Consider the following 20,565-nt stretch of genomic DNA (forward strand, 5'->3'; position numbering starts at 1 on the left):
GACTCAACGGGTCAAATGGCAGTGTTTTGAGCACTGAGAAATATAACCTCCTCCTCGGCCTCTCCAACCTGCTTTCCATAATGTGGTGACCAGAAGGGCAAACAATACTCCAGTGGCGGCCTAAAGTTTCATAGAGTCGTATAGTCAGTGCCATACAGCGTGAAAACAAGCCGTTCAGCTCAACTTGCCCACACCGACCAGAAGTTGCTAATTTGTCCATCGTTTGTCGGATAGTGCAAGTGTACAGGGTAATCGCTGGTCGGCATGGTCTCGGTGGGCCGAAGGGCCCGCTTACTCGCTATATTTCTAAACCCGTAGTCTAATAGCTAATGAATATTTGGACTTATCTGGCTAAATCAAGCTTTGCTAATTGTGCAGACTCCCTTGCCTTCACTTTTGTATTGGTTGCATAAGTTCAACAATGCCCCCATGACTGTATTTAATCTATGGAGGCGTGTGGGGGAAGGCTCTGTCTCGCAAGAAAGATGAAAGGTCAGAGAAAGGTGAAGAAACGTGTCTGGATATCAAGGGATGATAATGTCTCAGGAATGTAATAGCTGTTTAGTAACCCTCTCTTGTTCATTCTTGCAGCTCTGTTGGTTAAATTGCTCTCTGATTGAAATAATATCGTTAATATTTACTGACTGAGCCAGTTTGTGTTATTAACAAACAGTGTGTGTAGTGTGCACAGGGCTGCAAGTCATCAGAAAAGCTTGTTCTAGATAGTGCTTTACATACTCATTGTCATTAAGTACAGAATGTGCTTTTGCAGCCACAGCCACCATGTTAAAAACCTATTCCTTGAATCCATTTGGTGCTGCCGTATTTTCAGACACTGACTGAAACATCTGACCTTGAGGGTCTTGTTATACAGTCTGTTCTATTTTTCACTCGACCTCTACAGTTGCAGTGGTCATCACTGGGAGTTCTGGGGCAACAAGATCCCTGCCTGACTATTCGTTTAACCGGAGATAGTTACGAAAAGCTGGAGTAACTCAGCGGGACAGGCGTGACGTTTCTGCATCATCTGCTCTATGGCTTGTGTCTACCTCCCAGGCATACAACTCCAAAGAGCTTGGTGAGAGGTGCAGTTGCATAAAGCTCTATCTCCTCTTCCACTCTTGCCTATGTGGAAATGCTCTGGTAGTTGGTTGCTTCCTCCAAAACTTGCTCAAGTGGCCACTGGTGCCTTCATGGTTAGCACTGATGATATTGAGACTCCATCCAAAGTATGGTGTCATTCTCATATTCAGTCATAAAAGCTGTGGTTCAACTTGGGATAATTTAAAAATAATCTTCCTTGTTATCCCTAATTGCTCTGGGCTCATCTACAAGAACAATAATCAGATGGTAAATTCATTCACTGATGTCTATGTAATCAGTACCTACTGCCCTATCATCTTGGTTACTTCCTCAAAAAATTCAGGAGACAGGATCTCCCATTGCCTCAGTGCCAGAGACGTGGGTTCAATCCTGATCTCAGGTATTGTCTGTGCGGAGTTTGTATGGTATTCCTGTGACCTGTGGATTTTTTCTGCATGCTTCGGTTTCCTCCCACACTCCAAAGATGTGCATGCTTGTAGGTTGCCCTGAATGCGTAGGATAGAATGTGTGTGTACGGGCTGTGGCTAGACAGCGCGGACTTGCTTCTATGCTGCATCTCTAGACTAAAGTAAGATGGGTTAATAAACTTGAATTGAATGGCGTTGAAAGCTATAGACTGAATGTTGGTAAATTGGATGCAATTGCAGCAATTAAATTACGGTTAAATAGGTATATGGAGAGGACAGGAATTAGTTAGTAGTTAATACAATAGAAGGGCCCGACCCAAAATGTCACCCATCCATGTTCCCCGGAGATGCTGCTTGACAGGCTGAGTTACTCCAGCATTTTGTCTCTATTTTTGATTAGTATTTGTTTATTGTTGACGTGTTTATTGAGATGCAGTGAAAAGCTTTAGTTTGTGTACTTTCCAGTCAAATCAGATAATACTACACATGAATACAATCAAGCCATACACAACTACAACAGGTAGAGTGAAACGAAAAATACCGAAGGGCAGAATATAGTTTTCCAGCATTGTAGTGCAAACGTTCCAGAGAAAAACAATACCATGAACAATGGCGAGCCGTAGGCAAATGCGACTAGCTTGGTTAGGCAACTTGGTCGGCGTGGACGAGTCTTGTTTCTGTGCTGTTTAACTCTATTGCTCTAAATGGGATTAGTGTAGATGGATACAAATGGTGGTAGGGATGTGGTTGGCCTGTTTCTAAGTTGAGCAACAAACCTGAAACGTCACCATATTCTTTTTCTCCAGAGACGTTGCTGAGTTACACCAGCATTTTGTGTCCATCTTTGACACTGAAACAAAGTTGTGTTTGCCCACGCAGATGGAAATGAAATTTGCAGAAGGGCAGCTGGGGAGTTCTCTGTGGTGTCCTGCGTAATATTTATTCCACAGCCAACATCATTTAAAAGGATTAATAAGTCGTAATCATGTCGCTGTCAAATTGGCAGCCGATGCAAAAACAAGATGTGGCCAGGTTGTGTAGGGTCGATCTTCTGGCCTGTGTCACGATTAAACACACCCTCACCTTCAATTTGCCAGTTGTTACAAATAAAAGTGACCTTTAGCATGGATTTATTTTTGCCCACACACCTTTCCCGTGAGGCATTACACAACAGCTTAATTTGCCCTCAGATGCCAAATGCACACAGTTGGTTTTCCACCTGCTCTGGCTGATATATATCCTCTGAAGAACCTTGCAAAATAAAAAATTCTGGTTGTTTAGTTATGTTTCTGTTTGTGGCCACATATTGGCTGTGTTTCTCTCATTAACAAATGAACTTAATTTAACATAAAGCCCTCAGGACAGCCTGAGGTTGTACAGATATCTTGCTCAACCTGTTGGCCATGGACATCAGTCAGTGGAGATAATTGAGGCTGGCAAACTGGCATTCACATCTTGTAGTTGCCTGGCCCTTGCAGTGAAAGAGGTGCCAATGTACAAGCCAGAAAAACCACACGCGCATTTGTCTTGCATAAAAGCCATTGTATGCCACTCTTCATGATCTTGTAGCCCCGAGGTCTTTTACCAAAATCAAGATTTATCAGGGAGATGCTGTGTCATTTTATCATTAATTTTATCATGTAATTTTATCATGAGATAGTGTAATTTTATCAGGGCGGCATGCTGTGCAATTTTATCTAAACTACTAGTCCAATTTGCCCACATTTGGCCCGTATCTCTCAAAACCTTTCCTATCCATGTACCTGTCCAAGTGTCTTTTAACTGCTGTTATAGTACCTGCCTCAACAACCTGACACATCCCCACCACTCTATGAGTGAAAAAATTACCTCTTGGGTTCCTATTAAATCTTTCCCCTCTCACCTTGAACCTACGTCCTCTGATTCTTGATTTCCTTGCCCAGGGCATTCACCCCATCTATTTCTGTCATAATTTTATGCACCTCTATCAGATCACCCCTCAGCCTCCTACACTCCAAGGAATAAAGTCCTCGCCTGCCCAACCTCACCCTGCAGCTCAGGCCCTTTGAATTCAAAGATTATTATTTTTGTGCAATTAGAAGTACTAAAGTGGGAGGAGGCTCATGTTGGAGTTTACGCTGTCGTGGACTCGTTGGGTTGATGATTTGTATCTGTCCTTTAAATGCTTTGTCAGCAGTTCAATTAAATTCACAGCTTAGCAAGCTAATGGTTGTTAGCGAGTAGAGAGATAAATTAAAGATTTGGATATGAATATAGGAAGTACGATTGGAAAGTTTGCAAATGTCGATATTGGTGTTGATCAATTGGGCAGAGTCGTGGCGGTGATTCACTTTGGTGTGACTAATAAGCGTACAACGTACACAATGAATGGCAAGTCACTAGAGAATATGAAGAACAAGTTCCCGTTGGCTGTGCAAGGTGGCGAAGATATATGCGATATTTGTCTTCATGAGCCAGGCTTAGAATATATGAGAACAAAGAGGTTTTGATACATTTAGACAGGTACATTGATAGGACAGGCAAAGAGTCAAAAGCAGACAGGATTAGGACTAGTGTAGATGGGGCATGTTGGTCGGTGTGGGCAAGTTGGGCCAATGTGCCTGTTTCCACACTGTATGACTCTATGACTAAGATAGAGCCATTTGCCCATGTTTACCCACATCCTTTTAAACCTTGTAGATACAAGGAGTTCTCGTTGCTCGTATCCCGGACTAGATCGACTATGGACTTTGTTTTGATTGCATTACCAACTGGTCTGGTTTGCTTACATTACTCTTTATTACTGTACATTTATCTGCGTGTTATTGCAGCAACGGACCTGCAAGGCTGCAGGAAGTAAGAGTTTCATTGTTCCGTTGCCGGTACGCAAGACAATTAAACACTCTCTTGACAGCTAAAGACGCAAATATACGAGAGGGCAGAACTGTGGATCCTCCCTCTTCCTTTGCATTGTGAAGGCACAAGTTTCTCAAGTTTCCATGACATCTCTCAATAAAACAGAAAAAAAGAGGAAGCAGCCGACAAAGACAATTTGTTGCAGTGGCAGCAGGTGGTATACGACGCTAACCCGAATGGCTAATCTGGATAAACAAATCACATTTTTCAAGCAAGTCAATTTCCTCCAACGAACCAGGACTGGTTAACAATGGGGAGGGGAAGAAAATTGTGACCGTCCCACCCTATACCATGCAGTGTACAGCTCACGAGTCTCCAGGATAAGCCTGAACAGAGCTGGAGAATCCAGTGGCAGCTCTCCAATCCGCCCTACACAAAACCTAAACAAACTGAAAGTTTGAGGGACTACTGTTCTCCAAGATGAGGAAGTGGAAACGTGCCAAAGCCAAATAAAAACCTTCTGTTCCACTGCACAGAGACGCACACACCCAGCCCTGCCTTCAAAATGAAATCCTAATGGCTTTCAGTTCACAACTCAATTATCACACCAGAAGAGGTTTTACAAAGAGGAGATAGGTTGTGAAACTGTCTCCGGAGAGAGGAAGAAGGGTTTCGGCCCGAAACGTCGCCTATTTCCTTCGCTCCATAGATGCTGCTGCACCCGCTGAGTTTCTCCAGCAATTTTGTGTACCTTCTGAGGTTTTACAAAGGATACCTAACGGTTTAGAAACCGCACCAAAGAGGCAAGCAATTTCCCCAAAGGCACAATATATATAATACGAACAATCACAATCTATGCTGAATTCTCGATTGCACATTCTTCTGTGCAAGTTGTATGTACAGTACAGAATCAGGGCATTTAGCCCAGCTGTTACAAGAATTTCAACAGAAATTAAGAATTCTAGCTATGCAGATCAACTAGAGAAACTTTGGCTGTTCTTTCTTGTACAGAGGCACTTGATATCTGTTCTGATAGAAGTCTTTTAAGATTATGTATCTTCTTGACAGAGAGAAACTCTGTCATAGAAATACAGTCAAGTTTATTGTCCAACTATTGAGATACAAGTACATTAAAAATGTTGCTTGAAGCAGTATCACACAAACAAACACACTGCTAAAGAAATCAGGATGGCACATTGGCAGAGCTGGTAGAGCCGCTGCCTCAGCGCCAGAGAACAGAGTTCCATCCTGATTTCGGGTGCCGTCTGTGTAGATTTGTGTAGTTTGCACATTCTTCCTGTGCCGCGTGGATTTCCTTCGGGCGCTCCGCTTTCCTCCCACATCCCAAAGACGTATGTGTTTGTAGGTGAATTGACCTCTGTAAATTGCCCCACGTGAGTAGGGAGTGGATGTGAAAGTGGGATAACACAGAACTAATGTGAATGAGTGATCAATGGTCTGCGGGCTGAAAGGCCTGTTTCTGTGCTGTATCTTTGCAGCCTCTTGCACTCCTGTGCATTGAAATTGCCATCCCAAGCCACATTGCAATTACCTACGATACTTTCTACAATGCTGCTCGCTATTTGGTTTTGAGCCAAAGGATCAAGAATTCAAGGATACAGAATGAAGGCAATGAACAAACGTGATATACTGTAAGTGGTTTGGAACAGGAATGCTCCGCCAACAGAAATAATGGATGCAGATTAAATCGTGGAATTCACAAGGAAACTTTTTAACACGTAATAAATGCGCACGACTGTGGAGAGGGATGAGCCTAATCATTCTAGCATACAGCAAATAACAACTCAATGGGCCAAATGGCTTCCTTCCTGCGATTCTCCTTTATGCTGGTATGTATAGCTCCACGTGAGCCAATCCCACCTCTTTAACCCCATCAGCACTTTGTTCATTCCTTACATCCTTGAGTATGTTGCTAGGTTCCCCTTGAATGCATCTACCCAAGTTTATCTTCAGGCTGGTCATCTTTATAGAAGATCACAAAAGTGGTCTCACATCACAGAGCACAGTGTTTTTCCAGGTGCAGATACACAGAACATGCAACCCAGCCAATTATTCTACATCATTTCATGCTCCTTCCAAATCCATTAGAAAAGCCGCCTTACAATGCCAGAGACCTGGGTTCGATCCTGACTACGGGTGCTGTCTGTACAGGATTTGTACATTCTCCCTGTGACAGCATGGGTTTTCTCCCAGAGCTCCAGTTTCCTCCCACACTCCAAAGAAGCACAGGTTTGTAAGTTAATTGGCTTCTGTAAATTGTCCCTAGTGTATAGGATAGTGCTAGTGTATGGGGTGATCTCTGGTCAGCATGGACTTGGTCAGCCAAAGGGTCTGTTACCACGCTGCATCTCTAATCCAAACTAAAAGCTCTTAATTTTCTTATTATACTTTGAGCCACCTTTCCCTTAATTCATTGAGAATGCATCAAAGTGGTGAAACCTAGTTCCACATTCTTGCTATTTCAGAATGCAAGTGCAGAAAGAAATGCAAATGCTGGTTTACATCTTAAGATGACAGATTCCATTCACACATATGTGACAACATTGTGGTTACCCAATCAAAACAAAAAACTAAAAATTTAAAGACTTCGATTAGGGTCATCCTTGACCTTGTCCTTTCAAGAGAGGAGGAACAGAATGTTCACTCTTCCCCAATTTCACAGTTGTGGATCAAATTCCTTTGTGCACTCTCACAAGTGACTCCACATCCTTAATAAAATGTCAACCAGAACTGTATACACATTCCATTGTAGTTAAGTTCAGTTAGTTTAGTTTGTCACATGTACCGAGGTACAGTGAAAAGCTTTTGTTGCGCGCTAACCCATCAGTGGAAAGACAATACATGATTACAATTGAGCCGTCCAGTGTACTGATACATGATAAAGGGAATGACTTTAGTGCAAAATAACATCCAGTAAAATCCGATTAAAGATAATCCGAGGGTCTCGAAATGAGGTAGTTAGTGGCTCAGGACTGCTTTCCAGTTGTCGGCAGGATGGTACATTTGCCTTATAACAGCTGGGAAGAAAGTGCCCCTCAATCACGAGGTGGGCGTTTTCACACTTCAGCATATCTTGCCTGATGGGAGAGGGGGGAAGAGGGAGGAGACAACCTTGATTATGCTGGTGGAGTTGCCTAGTCAATGGAAGAGTGGTTCAGAATAATCAAGGACAATTAAAGTGAAACTGAAACTGAACGGGAGGAGATTGGTTTGTGTGATGGTCTGGGATGTGCCTGAAATTTCTTGTGGTCTTGGATGGAGCCATCTGTACCACGGTTCCACAACTTTTTAAAAACATGATCTCACCTTTGCAATTCTCTTCCCATAAATACAAAACCCAGCAATTAATTTAATATATTTAAACAATTTGGCTAAAAATGCAGAGTCAAGATATGCTACATGGAACACCAATCTGGCACCTCAGAGCTGTGCAGCATGGAAATAGGCCCTTTGGCCCATCTCATCCATGTTGACCAAGTTCCCTAACCGACCTAGTCCCATTTGCCTGGCCCGTACCCCAGCAAACCTTTAATAATAATAATAATAATAATATATCTTTTATTGTCATTGCACGTCAGTGCAACGAGATTTAGTGTGCAGCTCCACTGATGCACAAGAAAGGTAAATAAATACAATACATAAATAAGCAAGCTGAATTGATTGACGTGACCATCTGAGGGAGACTGTCCAAAGGGAGTGGGTGGGGGGGCACTCATTAGGGCCGGTTCAGAGCCGCAATTGCTCTTGGGATAAAACTGTTCCTGAGTCTGGAGGTTCGGGCGTAGAAGGCCTTGTAACGTCTGCCGGAGGGAAGTAGTTGAAACAGACCGTGGCAGGGGTGTGATGAGTCCTTATGGATGCTGAGGGCCTTCCTGAGGGCCTTTCCTACCCACATAACTATCCACACATCTTTTAAATGTCGTAATTGTACCCGCCTCGACTGCTTCCTCTGGCAGTTTTTCCATGAACGGACAGCCCTCTGTGTGGAAAAACTTACTCCTTTTAAATCTTTCCCCACTCACCTGTACCCTTTAGTTTTAGACTCCCCTACCCAGAGTAAAATATTGTAGCTATTCACCTTATCTATTCCTCTCATGATTTTGATAAGGTCACCTCACAGTGTCCTATGCTCCAAGGAAAATAGACCCAGCCTATCCAGGTATCCCTCATGGAATCACATCATTTCTAAGCAACAGATAGACACAAAATGCTGGAAACCAGCCATCCCTTCTATCCAGAGATGCTGCCTGACCTGCTGAGTTACTCCAGCACTTTGTGTCTATCTTTGGTAGAAACCAGCATCTGCAGTTCCTTGTTATTACCTAGCCTCTCCTTGTAACTCAAACCCTCCAGACCTGGTAACATCCTCGTAAATCTTTTACCTTTATTTCCAAATGGAAAGGGTTCATGACCACTGGTGCTTCAAACCATTGGACCCAATAAACAAGACATTATTCCAGGGTACATTTCGTTTTCAGTCATGCAGGCCACAGATGTCGCAATAACAAGTATGGAAGTATGTCAAAGTCCAATGAGCATCAGTCCTCTTGAGGACACGCCTGCCCCAACTTCGACACTCAAGTGCCACCTCCCTAGACTCAGAGCAATACCGCCAGCCCAGTCTGACATACGACTGCTTAAGACAAGCAGAGAGAAAAAGAACACAGGCCCATTAATAGTCTGAAGCTTTAAAAACACCAATGCACAGGGGAGGAGGCATCAGAGTAGATTACATATGGTGAGCAGAACACTGACTATAGATAGAATTATCTGTCCATAGCCATAGAGTGCTCTGGGGTCAATTTACGGTCACTGAAAGCACAGACAGAGTGGACGGGCTCCAACCTCTGACCACTATTAATCCCACAAATCAACATCACCCAAGAATTGTCCTGCACAAAAGATAACACGGGTCCCCAAAGTGCTTGCCAGCAGGTTGGTTGCAGTCACATTATGCAATGCAAGGTCCCATTGGGGACAACACAAGATTATCGCCATTTTAAGATCGTGTGCTGGCTGAAAACCCTTGCATTTGCCTTCAGGTCCAAAGAAGGGTTCCGGCCTGAAATGTCGCCCATCCTTTCCCTCCAGAGATGCTGCCTGACCCACTGACTTACTCCAGTACTTTGATTCCGCCTTCGATATAAACCAGCATCTGCAGTTCCTTTCTATACCATGACAATGAAAGTTGACGATGGGCCAGGAAAGGAGAGGGACGACGGTTCACAGGACGAACGGATGGAGATAACGACTGCAACAAGCCTTGGCTGATGGGCAGCTGCAGCTGGGACTGTGAAATGTCACCAAAACCTGGCGCCTATTGCATTTAGACCTAGTGGGCTGTTTCTATGCTTGATGTGCTAACCCGGTATTGTACTTAAGCATGCATGGCAATAATCTCACTGAACTACATGCAAAAAACAATCTCACTGTACCTTGGGACAAGTAATAATAAATAAACCTTTGAACCATTGAGATAGTCAAGAACACATCCAACTAGCATTGGCAACCACTTTAAATAGTGCAAGATGGCATTTGAGTGTTAGGGTGACAGAATTCTCCTCTCAACATAGAGCTGTACATGAACAGCCCCTTCAGCCCACAATGTTTATGCTGAACACAAGACCAAGTCGATCTAATGTCCTCTGCCTGCACGTGAGCCGTATCTCTCCATATCCATGTGCATATCTAAAAGCCTCTTCAATGCCACCATTTATAGATGCCTCCAGTACCATCCCTGGAAGCCCATTACAGCTACTCCCCACACTGGAACTATTACTGTTTAGTATTAAACTAGCATTTTAAGTGTGTTGGAAAGAACTACAGATGCTGGTTTACACCAAAGGTAGACTCAAAATGCTGGAGTAACTCAGTGGGTTAGGCAGCTTCTCTGCAGAAAAGGAGTAGGCAATGTTTCGGTTCCAAAACGTCGCCTGTTGTTTTTCTCCAGAGATGCTGCCTGACCTGCTGAGTTACTCCAACATTTTAAGTGGCCAGGACTAATGACATGAATCAAATTGAAATCCCATAGAGCCAGACGATTTGAATATGCCTGGACTAAACTTTAGTAAGTGAGGGAAGGAACTGCAGCTGCTGGGTTAAATGGAAGATAGACACAAAATGCTTGAGTCTGTAGAAGGGACCCGAAACATCACCCATGCCTTCCCTCCAGAGATGCTGCCTGTCCCCCCACTGAGTTACTCCAGCATTTTGTGTCTATCTCTGACAAAAGTTCATCCGCCCAACAAAAAGTTGACAACTTTAAAAAAGAAAGAAATACTGTGTCTAAATGCTGTGTGTCAGCATAATCACACAGAACAGGGTCAATGCTGATGGAAGCAATCCCTGCAGCTTGGCAGCACAAGGCCATGCTAACAGCGATCGGGCAAGAGGTCAAAGCTGAAGCGCCAGCAAGTCCTCAGAGAGATTGCAGTGAAATGTGGGGTCAACTCTACAGAGATTTGGCACGGTCAACGAAAAGCTATGCAATTTGTTCAATTTAATTAATTTTTTTTAAAAATTGATCTATGGACTCGATTGACAGATCTCGGGGGCAGCAATTGGAGGAATATTACCTCCAGTCTGATACGGCCAGTTTAACTTATCCCTAGTGTGTGTAGGGTAGTGTTAGTGTGTAGGGATCGCTGGTCAGTACAGACTCAGTTGTCCAAAGGGCCTGTTTCCACGCTGTATCTCCAAACTAAACTAGTTCTATGTTATCCCACTTTCGCATCCACTTCCTGCACCTCAGGGGCAATTTACAAAGGCTACAATCAACCACCAAACCTGCATGACATTGGTATGTGGGAGGAAACCAGAACACTCAGAGGAAACTCACTCACACGAAGAGGACATTTTGATTTTCATTATTCTCCCCACCTACTGTCCTCCTGTTTAGTTTAGATATACAGCATGGGACTGCAGTTAAAGGGTATCTTGGTCAGAATGGACAAATTGGGCCGAAGAGCCTGTTTCCGCACTGTACGACTCCATAAAACATTTATTTTTCCACAGATGCTGCCTGACTGGTTGAGATTTCAAAGCATTTATTTAGCATTTAAGGGGAGAATGAGTGTATCAAGACAGCACAATGAAAACTTTACCGGCTAAATGAAGATTGAAAATCGATTGACCAAAATCAGCAGGTCAGGCAGCATCTCTGGTGAAAAGGAATAGGTGATGTTTCGGGTTGAGACCTTTCTTCAGTATGAAGAAGTCCTCCTTCACACTGTCTGAAGAAGGGTCTCGACTCGAAACATCACCTATTCCTTTACTCCAGAGATGCTGCCTCTTGTGTCTATCATCGGTGTAAACCAGCATCTGCAGTTCCTTCATACACATTGTAAACTGACAAACAGACTAATGGCCAGTAGATCGTTTTATTTTGTACGGCTACTGCGAACACCATTGGAATTTACAAGAGTTAGAAATCTGATTCCAGTTATCAAAGAGTGGGTAGATGGTTTGATAATAAGTCGAACGCCCAATCAGTAATTTGAAGCTTTCAAATGGAGCTGGGTCGGTTGCCTAGTTGGAGTCAGTCCTTGTCTGTAAACCTTTATTGCCATGTAATCAAGAGCAGACCACCCTTGAGGTATCACATTTCCAAAGCCAACAGGAAGAGAATCTCCAAGAACATCCAATGTGGGAGGGTAAAGCGGGATAAGAAATCAAACAATAAAAGATTACAATTGCGACTAACATTTCAACAGTACTTCATTCCATGCAAGGCATATTCCAAAGAATATTTTGCATTGCTGTGGCTCTTGCTGCAAGCTCAGGAAGTACTTTCGAAATGCAATAGCTACTGCTAAAAACAAAATACTGCAGCCAGTACCCCAAACACTGATAATGACCATAAACCCTGTTACTGCATTGTTACAATGAACATATGTATTGGCCGGAATACTCAGGAATTCCACCTAAGAGTTAAAATATGAATGAAAGCCTTTTTTTAATTTGTTCCTGGGCCTGTACTCAGTGGAATTTAGAAGAAAGAGGAGAGATCTCATTTAAGCCAAATAGTTTAAGGCCGTAACTAGAGTGGACATGGAAAGGATGTTTCCAGTAATGGGAGTCTAGAACCAGGGGGCACAGCTTCAGAATAAAAGGATGTCAATTCAAAATGGAGATGAGGAGGAATCTGTGGAATTAATTGGCACAGACGGTTGTGGAAGCCAACTCGTTGAGTATTTTTGAGGTGGAAATTGATAGCTCGATTAGTAAGAGCTTCGAAGGCTACAGAGAGAAGGCAGGTGAATGGGGAAAAACTAGATCAGCCATAATTATATGGAGGAGTAGGTTTGATGGGTTGAATGGCCTAATTCTGCGGTGTCTTTTGGTCTTATGTTTATATCCACAAGAAATCAAAAGTGCTTTAAAACATAACGAGAATGGATCATTATTCAAAAGAGGCGGCACAGTTGTGCAGCAGTAGAGTTGCTGCGCTAGACTAACCTGAGATGCAGCACTAGATGCTGCGCTAGACTAACCTGAGATGCAGCAGCTTGACCAGTTGCACATCTGAGCCACTGGCAGTAAATTGGCTGCCATTCTCCACTTCTGCAATGTATGTTGGACTTAAGAGATTTGCCCACAGGAGCAAGATTGCCATGTGATAATTATATAAGACCACCACATTTAGACCAGTGCATGCAGTTTTGAACGTTTTATCCCAAAAAATAAATAATGTTGCCACAGAGAGAATGCGACAAAGGTTCATTAGACTGAACCCTGGAGGTCTGACAGTGATTAAGCAAAAAAAGAGACAAAGTACTGGAGTAACTCAGTGGGTGAGGCAGCATCTCTGGAGAACATGGATAGGTGACGTTTCGGGTCGGGACCCTTCTTCAGATTCATTGTAAATATGGGGGTGGGGGGGGGGGGGGGGAAAGAACGCTGGGAGAGTTTGAAATGAACAAGCTTTTAATTCACCAGAACGTGGAATGAGCAGTTAAAAGCGGTAAAGCGGGTAAATAACAATGGTTAAGAGACATTTGAACTGGTGCTTCCTCAGAAAAGGTTCAGTCGGATATAGGTCAAGTTCAGTAAAGTGAGACTTACTCAGGAAGCAACTGGGTCAGCAGTGGCACATTGGGCCGAAGGGCCTGCTACCCAGCAGTATAACTTACTGAATGCTTCCAGCATTTTCTTTTTTATCTTAAACAATACGTTACATTTTGTTTGAATTAATTGCTTGCATCTTCAATTTTCTTTAAAGTTTATAAAAATTAACCTGTCCATTAGCCTAATGCTTCTTCAATGTATTTGACAGCAAACAGCACCAGCAAGAAAGCACAAAGGAAGTGCAGCCATACAGGCAGCAAACAAACAACGAGAAAATGTAGCCAGCGTGTCTCCTGAGCTGATGCACGTGATTAAAATTATGAATGCTTTCTGATTGTGTCGGAAGGAACTGCAGATACTGGTTTACACCGAAGATAGACACAAAAGCTGGAGAAACTCAGCAGGTCAGGCAGCATCTCTGGAGAAAAGGAATAGGCAGCGTTTTGGGTTGAGACCCTTCTTCAGACAGAGACAGGAGAGGGAAACTAGAGATATGGAAAGGTATATAGAACAAGTGAATGAACGATATGCAAAAAAGCAAATCAAAGCCAGCAACGGTGATCAAGGAAATGTGGAGGGCGACAGTGAAACTAGTACGACGACTAGGGTGGAGAGAGACTGGATGCAAGGGTTACTTGAAGTTAGAAATATCAATACTACTGGATTGTCAGCTGGCTAAGTGAAATACGAGGTGCTGTTCCTCCAATTTACGTTTGGCCTCACTCTGACAATGGAGAAGGCCCAGGACAGAAAGTTTTCCGATTGACTGGCCCACTCAGTTGTGCTGGAACTCCTAGCATTGGTTCAATTCCAATATAGGAAAGAACGGCAGGTTCTGGTTTATACCGAAGGCAGACACAAAACACTGGAGTAACTCAGTGGGTCAAGCAGCATCTCTGGAGAAAAAGAGTGGGTGACCTTTAGGGACGGAATCTTTCTTCAGACTGATAGTAAGGGGGGGGGGGGGAGGGCTGGAGGTAGGAAAAGGCCAGAGCAAATCAGGGTCAGCAACAGATGACCAGGGAAGGGTGGAGTCCATAATGGCACATTGTCGTCTAGGGAAGAGGTGGTATCGAGAGGGATACAGGATCCGAACCATGGAACTGGTAGGACGTCTAGGTAACCAAATCCATCCAAGGAGCAGTGCACAGAGGAGCGGTGATCACTTGCGTGCGTGAGCTATGAGATGAGGCAAGTAGGATTGCACTCCTTAGAGCGCATGCCGCAAAATGCCGCATTTTGAGTATCTTGGTCATTTTGGTCATCGTACAGCCTGGCTATGATTTTTACATGCTTCAGCGAAGGTCTCAATAACATCTTGGAGCCCAGATTGTCAGTACACCCATTGGTGAGCACCAATATGAACTGAAAATGTGTAACTATTTCCTCATTGTCGTTGGGTCTAAATGCTGGAAACACAAACAGCTAAGTGGAAATACCATTACGATGTCGCAACGCAAAGCAGCAACCTGTCACCATCCCAAGAACACACCACAACATCCACATCCCAGAAGCAATCAAAAACAAAAGTTCGACACATCAACTATTCCTTGTGCCAACCACTGTCATAATTTCAGGGTAGATAACCCTCTTGTGATTTTTTTTAATTTTTATGAGATTTTTTTCCTTTGATTTTGGACTCTCCACAATTGCAAATACTCTCTCCACGCCTGGCACTTGGAGCCTTCACTGTGCACACAGACAGTAGACTGTCCTCTTACCAGTCGCTGAATGCCGTATTTATTATCAACACTGAATGTTGAAATTACAGTGCATTTGCCCTATGGCTGATCCTATGTACACAAATATAATCACCAAGATAAGCAAACAGATCACACTGCAAGTAAAATCCACACCATTTCACAAACTGAAGCACTGAGTCCTAACCACATCAGAATAAGTAGGGCCGAAAAGAGAAGGGAATACAGAGGACACACTACCCATTGGATGCAGGTTTAATGCATTACAAAACGGGGTAATTGGAGAGGGGAGTGAGGGGGGGGGCAAGGAAATGAAAAAAAAAAGAGATGAAAGGACGGGGGGGGGGGAGGGGGGGAAAGAGGACGGGAAGGGGAAGGGGGGGGGGAAGGGGAAGGGGGGGGGGGGGGAAGGGGAAGGGGGAAGAGGACGGGGAGGGGGGGAAGAGGACGGGAAGGGGATGGGGGGAAAGAGGAAGGGGACGGGGGGGGAAGGGGACGGGGGGGAAGAGGACGGGGGGGGGGGAAGAGGACGGGGGGGGGGAGAGGACGGGGGGGGGGACAGAGGAAGAGGACGGGGGGAAAGAGGAAGGGGACGGGGGGAAAGAGGAAGGGGAAGGGGGGAAGTGGACGGGGGGGGGGAAGTGGACGGGGGGGGGGGTGGGGGAGTGGACGGGGGGTGGGAGAAGAGGACTGGGGGGGGGAGAAGAGGACGGGGGGGGGAGAAGAGGACGGGGGGGGGAGAAGAGGACGGGGGGGGAAGAGGACGGGGGGGAGAAGAGGGACGGGGGGGGGAGAAGAGGACGGGGGGGGGGAGAGAGAGGACGGGGGGGGGGAGAGAAGAGGACGGGGGGAGAGAAGAGGACGGGGGGAGACGAGGACAGGTGGGGAGAAGAGGACGGGGGGGGTTGAAGGGGACGGGGGGGGAGGAGAAGAGGACGGGAAGGGGAAGGGGATGGGGGGAAAAGAGGACGGAGGGGGATGGGGGGAAAGAGGAAGGGGACGGGGGGGTGGGTAGAGGACGGGGGGGGAAGGGGAAGAGGACGGGGGGGGGGGGGAGAAGAGGTCGGGGGGGGAGAAGAGGACGGAGGGGGGGGAGAAGAGGACGAGGGGGGGGGGGAGGAAGAAGAGGACCGGGGGGGGGGGGGGGGGAGAAGAGGAACGGGGGGGGGGGGGGGAGAAAGGACTGGGGGGGGGGGGGGGAGAAGAGGAACGGGGGGGGGGGGGAGAAGAGGACGGGGGGGGGGGGGAGAAGAGAGGACGGGGGGGGGGGAGAAGAGGACGGGGGGGTAGGGGAGGGGACGGGGGGGGGGGAGAAGAGGGGAGAGGTCGGGGGGGGAAGGAGAAGAGGTCGGGGGGAAGGAGAAGAGGTCGGGGGGGAAGGAGAAGAGGTCGGGGGGAAGGAGAAGAGGTCGGGGGGGAAGGAGAAGAGGTCGGGGGGAGAACTGGACGGGGGAGAACTGGACGGGGGAGGAGAACTGGACGGGGGGGAAGAGGACGGTGGGGGGGGGGGGAGAGAGGGCGGTGGGGGGGGGAAAGAGGGCGGTGGGGGGGGAAGAGGGCGGTGGGGGGACGGGGGAAGAGGGCGGCGGTGGTGGGGGGGAAGAGGGCGGGGGGGGAAGAGGGCGGTGGTGGGGGGGGGGAAGAGGGCGGTGGTGGGGGGGGGAAGAGGGCGGTGGTGGGGGGGGAAGAGGGCGGTGGTGGGGGGGGGGAAGAGGGCTGGTGGTGGGGGGGGAAAGAGGGCGGTGGGGGGGGGAAGAGGGCGGGGGGGGGGGGGGAGAGGGCGGTGGGGGGGGGAAGAGGGCGGTGGGGGGGGACGGGGGGGGAAGAGGGCGGCGGTGGTGGGGGGGAAGAGGACGGGGGGGGAGAACTGGACGGGGGGGGAGAACTGGACGGGGGGGAGAACTGGACGGGGGGGAAGAGGACGGTGGGGGGGGGGACGGGGGGAAAGAGGGCGGTGGGGTGGGGGAAGAGGGCGGTGGGGGGGGACGGGGGGAAGAGGGCGGCGGTGGGGGGGGGGGGGGAGGAGGCGGAGAGCTGCTTCCCTCGGACGCAGGGACTGAGGAGGGGCGGCCAGGCCGGGGGGAGGTCGGGGTCGGGGCCAGGGGGTCAGGCTAGGTGCGGTGCGGCCTGGCCTGGCCATGGACCCGAGTGCAGCGGGGGAGGGGAGACTCGGGATCAGCTTCACCGGCCCTCAGCGGCGCGGCCTCGACCTCCCGGCGGCCGCAACACCGCGACCCCCACGCCGGCCGGCGGCCACGGCGGGCCCGAGGCGTCGGCTACCTTCTCTGGCCTTGAGCAGCACCGTGTTGGCCACGATGTTTTCCAGCTCCATCGGCTCTCGCTGTCCCTGTGGCTCCGCCGCCGCTGGCTCTGCCTCGCCCGCTTCGGCTTCGGCTGCAGGCTGGGCTAGGCCCGGCCCCCCGCGTCATCTCTCCGACCCCGCCCACCGCGTCATCACCATGACCACGCCCAAAGGGCGCGTCATCACCAGGGTGCCTCCAAGGGCCCCGCCTCCGCTCCGCCCAACGTGTCATCACCGTGGCCCCGCCCACAGTAGAATTGCCCCAGACCCCGCCCCCCTGTGTGACTGACATCGCGGCCCAGCCCCGCCCCGCATCACCCCGCCCAGCGGAGCAGCCCACACCTGTTGCCGGGGCAACGCCCCTCCAACTCCATCCCCACATCCCGGCTCCCATGGCCTGACCCATTTAGAATCATAGAAACATAGAAATTAGGTGCAGGAGTAGGCCATTCGGCCCTTCGAGCCTGCACCGCCATTCAATATGATCATGGCTGATCATCCAACTCAGTATCCCGTACCTGCCTTCTCTCCATACCCTCTGATCCCTTTAGCCACAAGGGCCACATCTAACTCCCTCTTAAATATAGCCAATGAACTGGCCTCGACTACCCTCTGTGGCAGAGAGTTCCAGAGATTCACCACTCTCTGTGTGAAAAAAGTTCTTCTCATCTCGGTTTTAAAGGATTTCCCCCTTATCCTTAAGCTGTGACCCCTTGTCCTGGACTTCCCCAACATCGGGAGCAATCTTCCTGCATCTAGCCTGTCCAACCCCTTAAGAATTTTGTAAGTTTCTATAAGATCCCCTCTCAATCTCCTAAATTCTAGAGAGTATAAACCAAGTCTATCCAGTCTTTCTTCATAAGACAGTCCTGACATCCCAGGAATCAGTCTGGTGAACCTTCTCTGCACTCCCTCTAGGGCAATAATGTCCTTCCTCAGATTTGGAGACCAAAACTGTACGCAATACTCCAGGTGTGGTCTCACCGAGACCCTGTACAACTGCAGTAGAACCTCCCTGCTCCTATACTCAAATCCTTTTGCTATGAAAGCTAACATACCATTCGCTTTCTTCACTGCCTGCTGCACCTGCATGCCTACTTTCAATGACTGGTGTACCATGACACCCAGGTCTCGCTGCATCTCCCCTTTTCCTAGTTGGCCACCATTTAGATAATAGTCTGCTTTCCTGTTTTTGCCACCAAAATGGATAACCTCACATTTATCCACATTATACTGCATCTGCCAAACATTTGCCCACTCACTCAGCCTATCCAAGTCACCTTGCAGTCTCCTAGCATCCTCCTCACAGCTAACACTGCCCCCCAGCTTAGTGTCATCCGCAAACTTGGAGATATTGCCTTCAATTCCCTCATCCAGATCATTAACTATATATTGTAAATAGCTGGGGTCCCAGCACTGAGCCTTGCGGTACCCCACTAGTCACTGCCTGCCATTGTGAAAAGGACCCGTTTACTCCTACTCTTTGCTTCCTGTTTGCCAGCCAGTTCTCTATCCACATCAATACTGAACCCCCAATGCCGTGTGCTTTAAGTTTGTATACTAATCTCTTATGTGGGACCTTGTCGAAAGCCTTCTGGAAGTCCAGATACACCACATCCACTGGTTCTCCCCTATCCACGCTACTAGTTACATCCTCGAAAAATTCTATAAGATTCGTCAGACATGATTTACCTTTTGTAAATCCATGCTGACTTTGTCCAATGATTTCACCACTTTCCAAATGTGCTGCTATCCCATCTTTAATAACTGACTCTAGTAGTTTCCCCACTACCGATGTTAGACTAACTGGTCTGTAATTCCCCGTTTTCTCTCTCCCTCCCTTCTTAAAAAGTGGGGTTACGTTTGCTACCCACCAATCCTCAGGAACTACTCCAGAATCTAAAGAGTTTTGAAAGATTATTACTAATGCATCCACTATTTCTGGAGCTACTTCCTTAAGTACTCTGGGATGCAGCCTATCTGGCCCTGGGGATTTATCGGCCTTTAATCCATTCAATTTACCCGACACCACTTCCCGGCTAACCTGGATTTCACTCAATTCCTCCAACTCCTTTGACCCGCGGTCCCCTGCTATTTCTGGCAGATTATTTATGTCTTCCTTAGTGAAAACGGAACCAAAGTAGTTATTCAATTGGTCCGCCATAACCTTGTTCCCCATGATCAACTCACCTGTTTCTGACTGCAAGGGACCTACATTTGTTTTAACTAATCTCTTTCTTTTCACATATCTATAAAAACTTTTGCAGTCAGTTTTTATGTTCCCTGCCAGTTTTCTTTCATAATCTATTTTTCCTTTCCTAATTAAGCCCTTTGTCTTCCTCTGCTGGTCTCTGAATTTCTCCCAGTCCTCCGGTATGCTGCTTTTTCTGGCTAATTTGTACGCATCATCCTTCGCTTTGATACTATCCCTGATTTCCCTTGTTATCCACGTATGTACTACCTTCCCTGATTTATTCTTTTGCCAAACTGGGATGAACAATTTTTGTAGTTCATCCATGCAGTCTTTAAATGTCTTCCATTGCATATCCACCGTCAACCCTTTTAGAATTAATTGCCAGTCAATCTTGGCCAATTCACGTCTCATACCCTCAAAGTTACCTTTCTTTAAGTTCAGAACCATTGTTTCTGAATTAACAATGTCACTCTCCATCCTAATGAAGAACTCAACCATATTATGGTCACTCTTGCCCAAGGGGGCACGTACAACAAGACTGCTAACTAAGCCTTCCTCATTACTCAATACGCAGTCTAAAATAGCCTGCTCTCTCGTTGGTTCCTCTACATGTTGATTTAGATAACTATCCCGCATACATTCCAAGAAATCCTCTTCCTCAGCACCCCTGCCAATTTGATTCACCCAATCTATATGTAGATTGAAGTCACCCATTATAACGGTTTTGCCTTTGTCGCACGCATTTCTAATTTCCTGTTTGATACCATCTCCAACTTCACTACTACTGTTAGGTGGCCTGTACACAACACCCACCAGCGTTTTCTGCCCCTTAGTGTTTCGCAGCTCTACCCATACCGATTCCACATCCTCCAAACTAATGTCCTTCCTTTCCATTGCATTAATCTCCTCTCTAATCAGCAACGCTACCCCACCTCC

At 47.1% G+C, this 20,565-nt stretch overlaps 1 protein-coding gene across 1 annotated transcript in view; it reads right to left on the minus strand.

The window, feature by feature from the left end:
- Positions 1–17,599, minus strand: part of grk4 (G protein-coupled receptor kinase 4) — a 109,373-nt gene extending 91,774 nt beyond the window's left edge. Inside the window, exon 1 of the mRNA XM_033018345.1 lies at positions 17,414–17,599. Coding sequence (XP_032874236.1) covers positions 17,414–17,465 — 52 coding nt within the window. The 5' untranslated portion in view covers positions 17,466–17,599. The remainder of the gene's footprint in view (positions 1–17,413) is intronic.
- Positions 17,600–20,565: the final 2,966 nt, after the last annotated feature.

Source organism: Amblyraja radiata, chromosome 3 (assembly GCF_010909765.2).
Source record: "Amblyraja radiata isolate CabotCenter1 chromosome 3, sAmbRad1.1.pri, whole genome shotgun sequence".
NCBI classification, from domain to species: Eukaryota; Metazoa; Chordata; class Chondrichthyes; order Rajiformes; family Rajidae; genus Amblyraja; species Amblyraja radiata.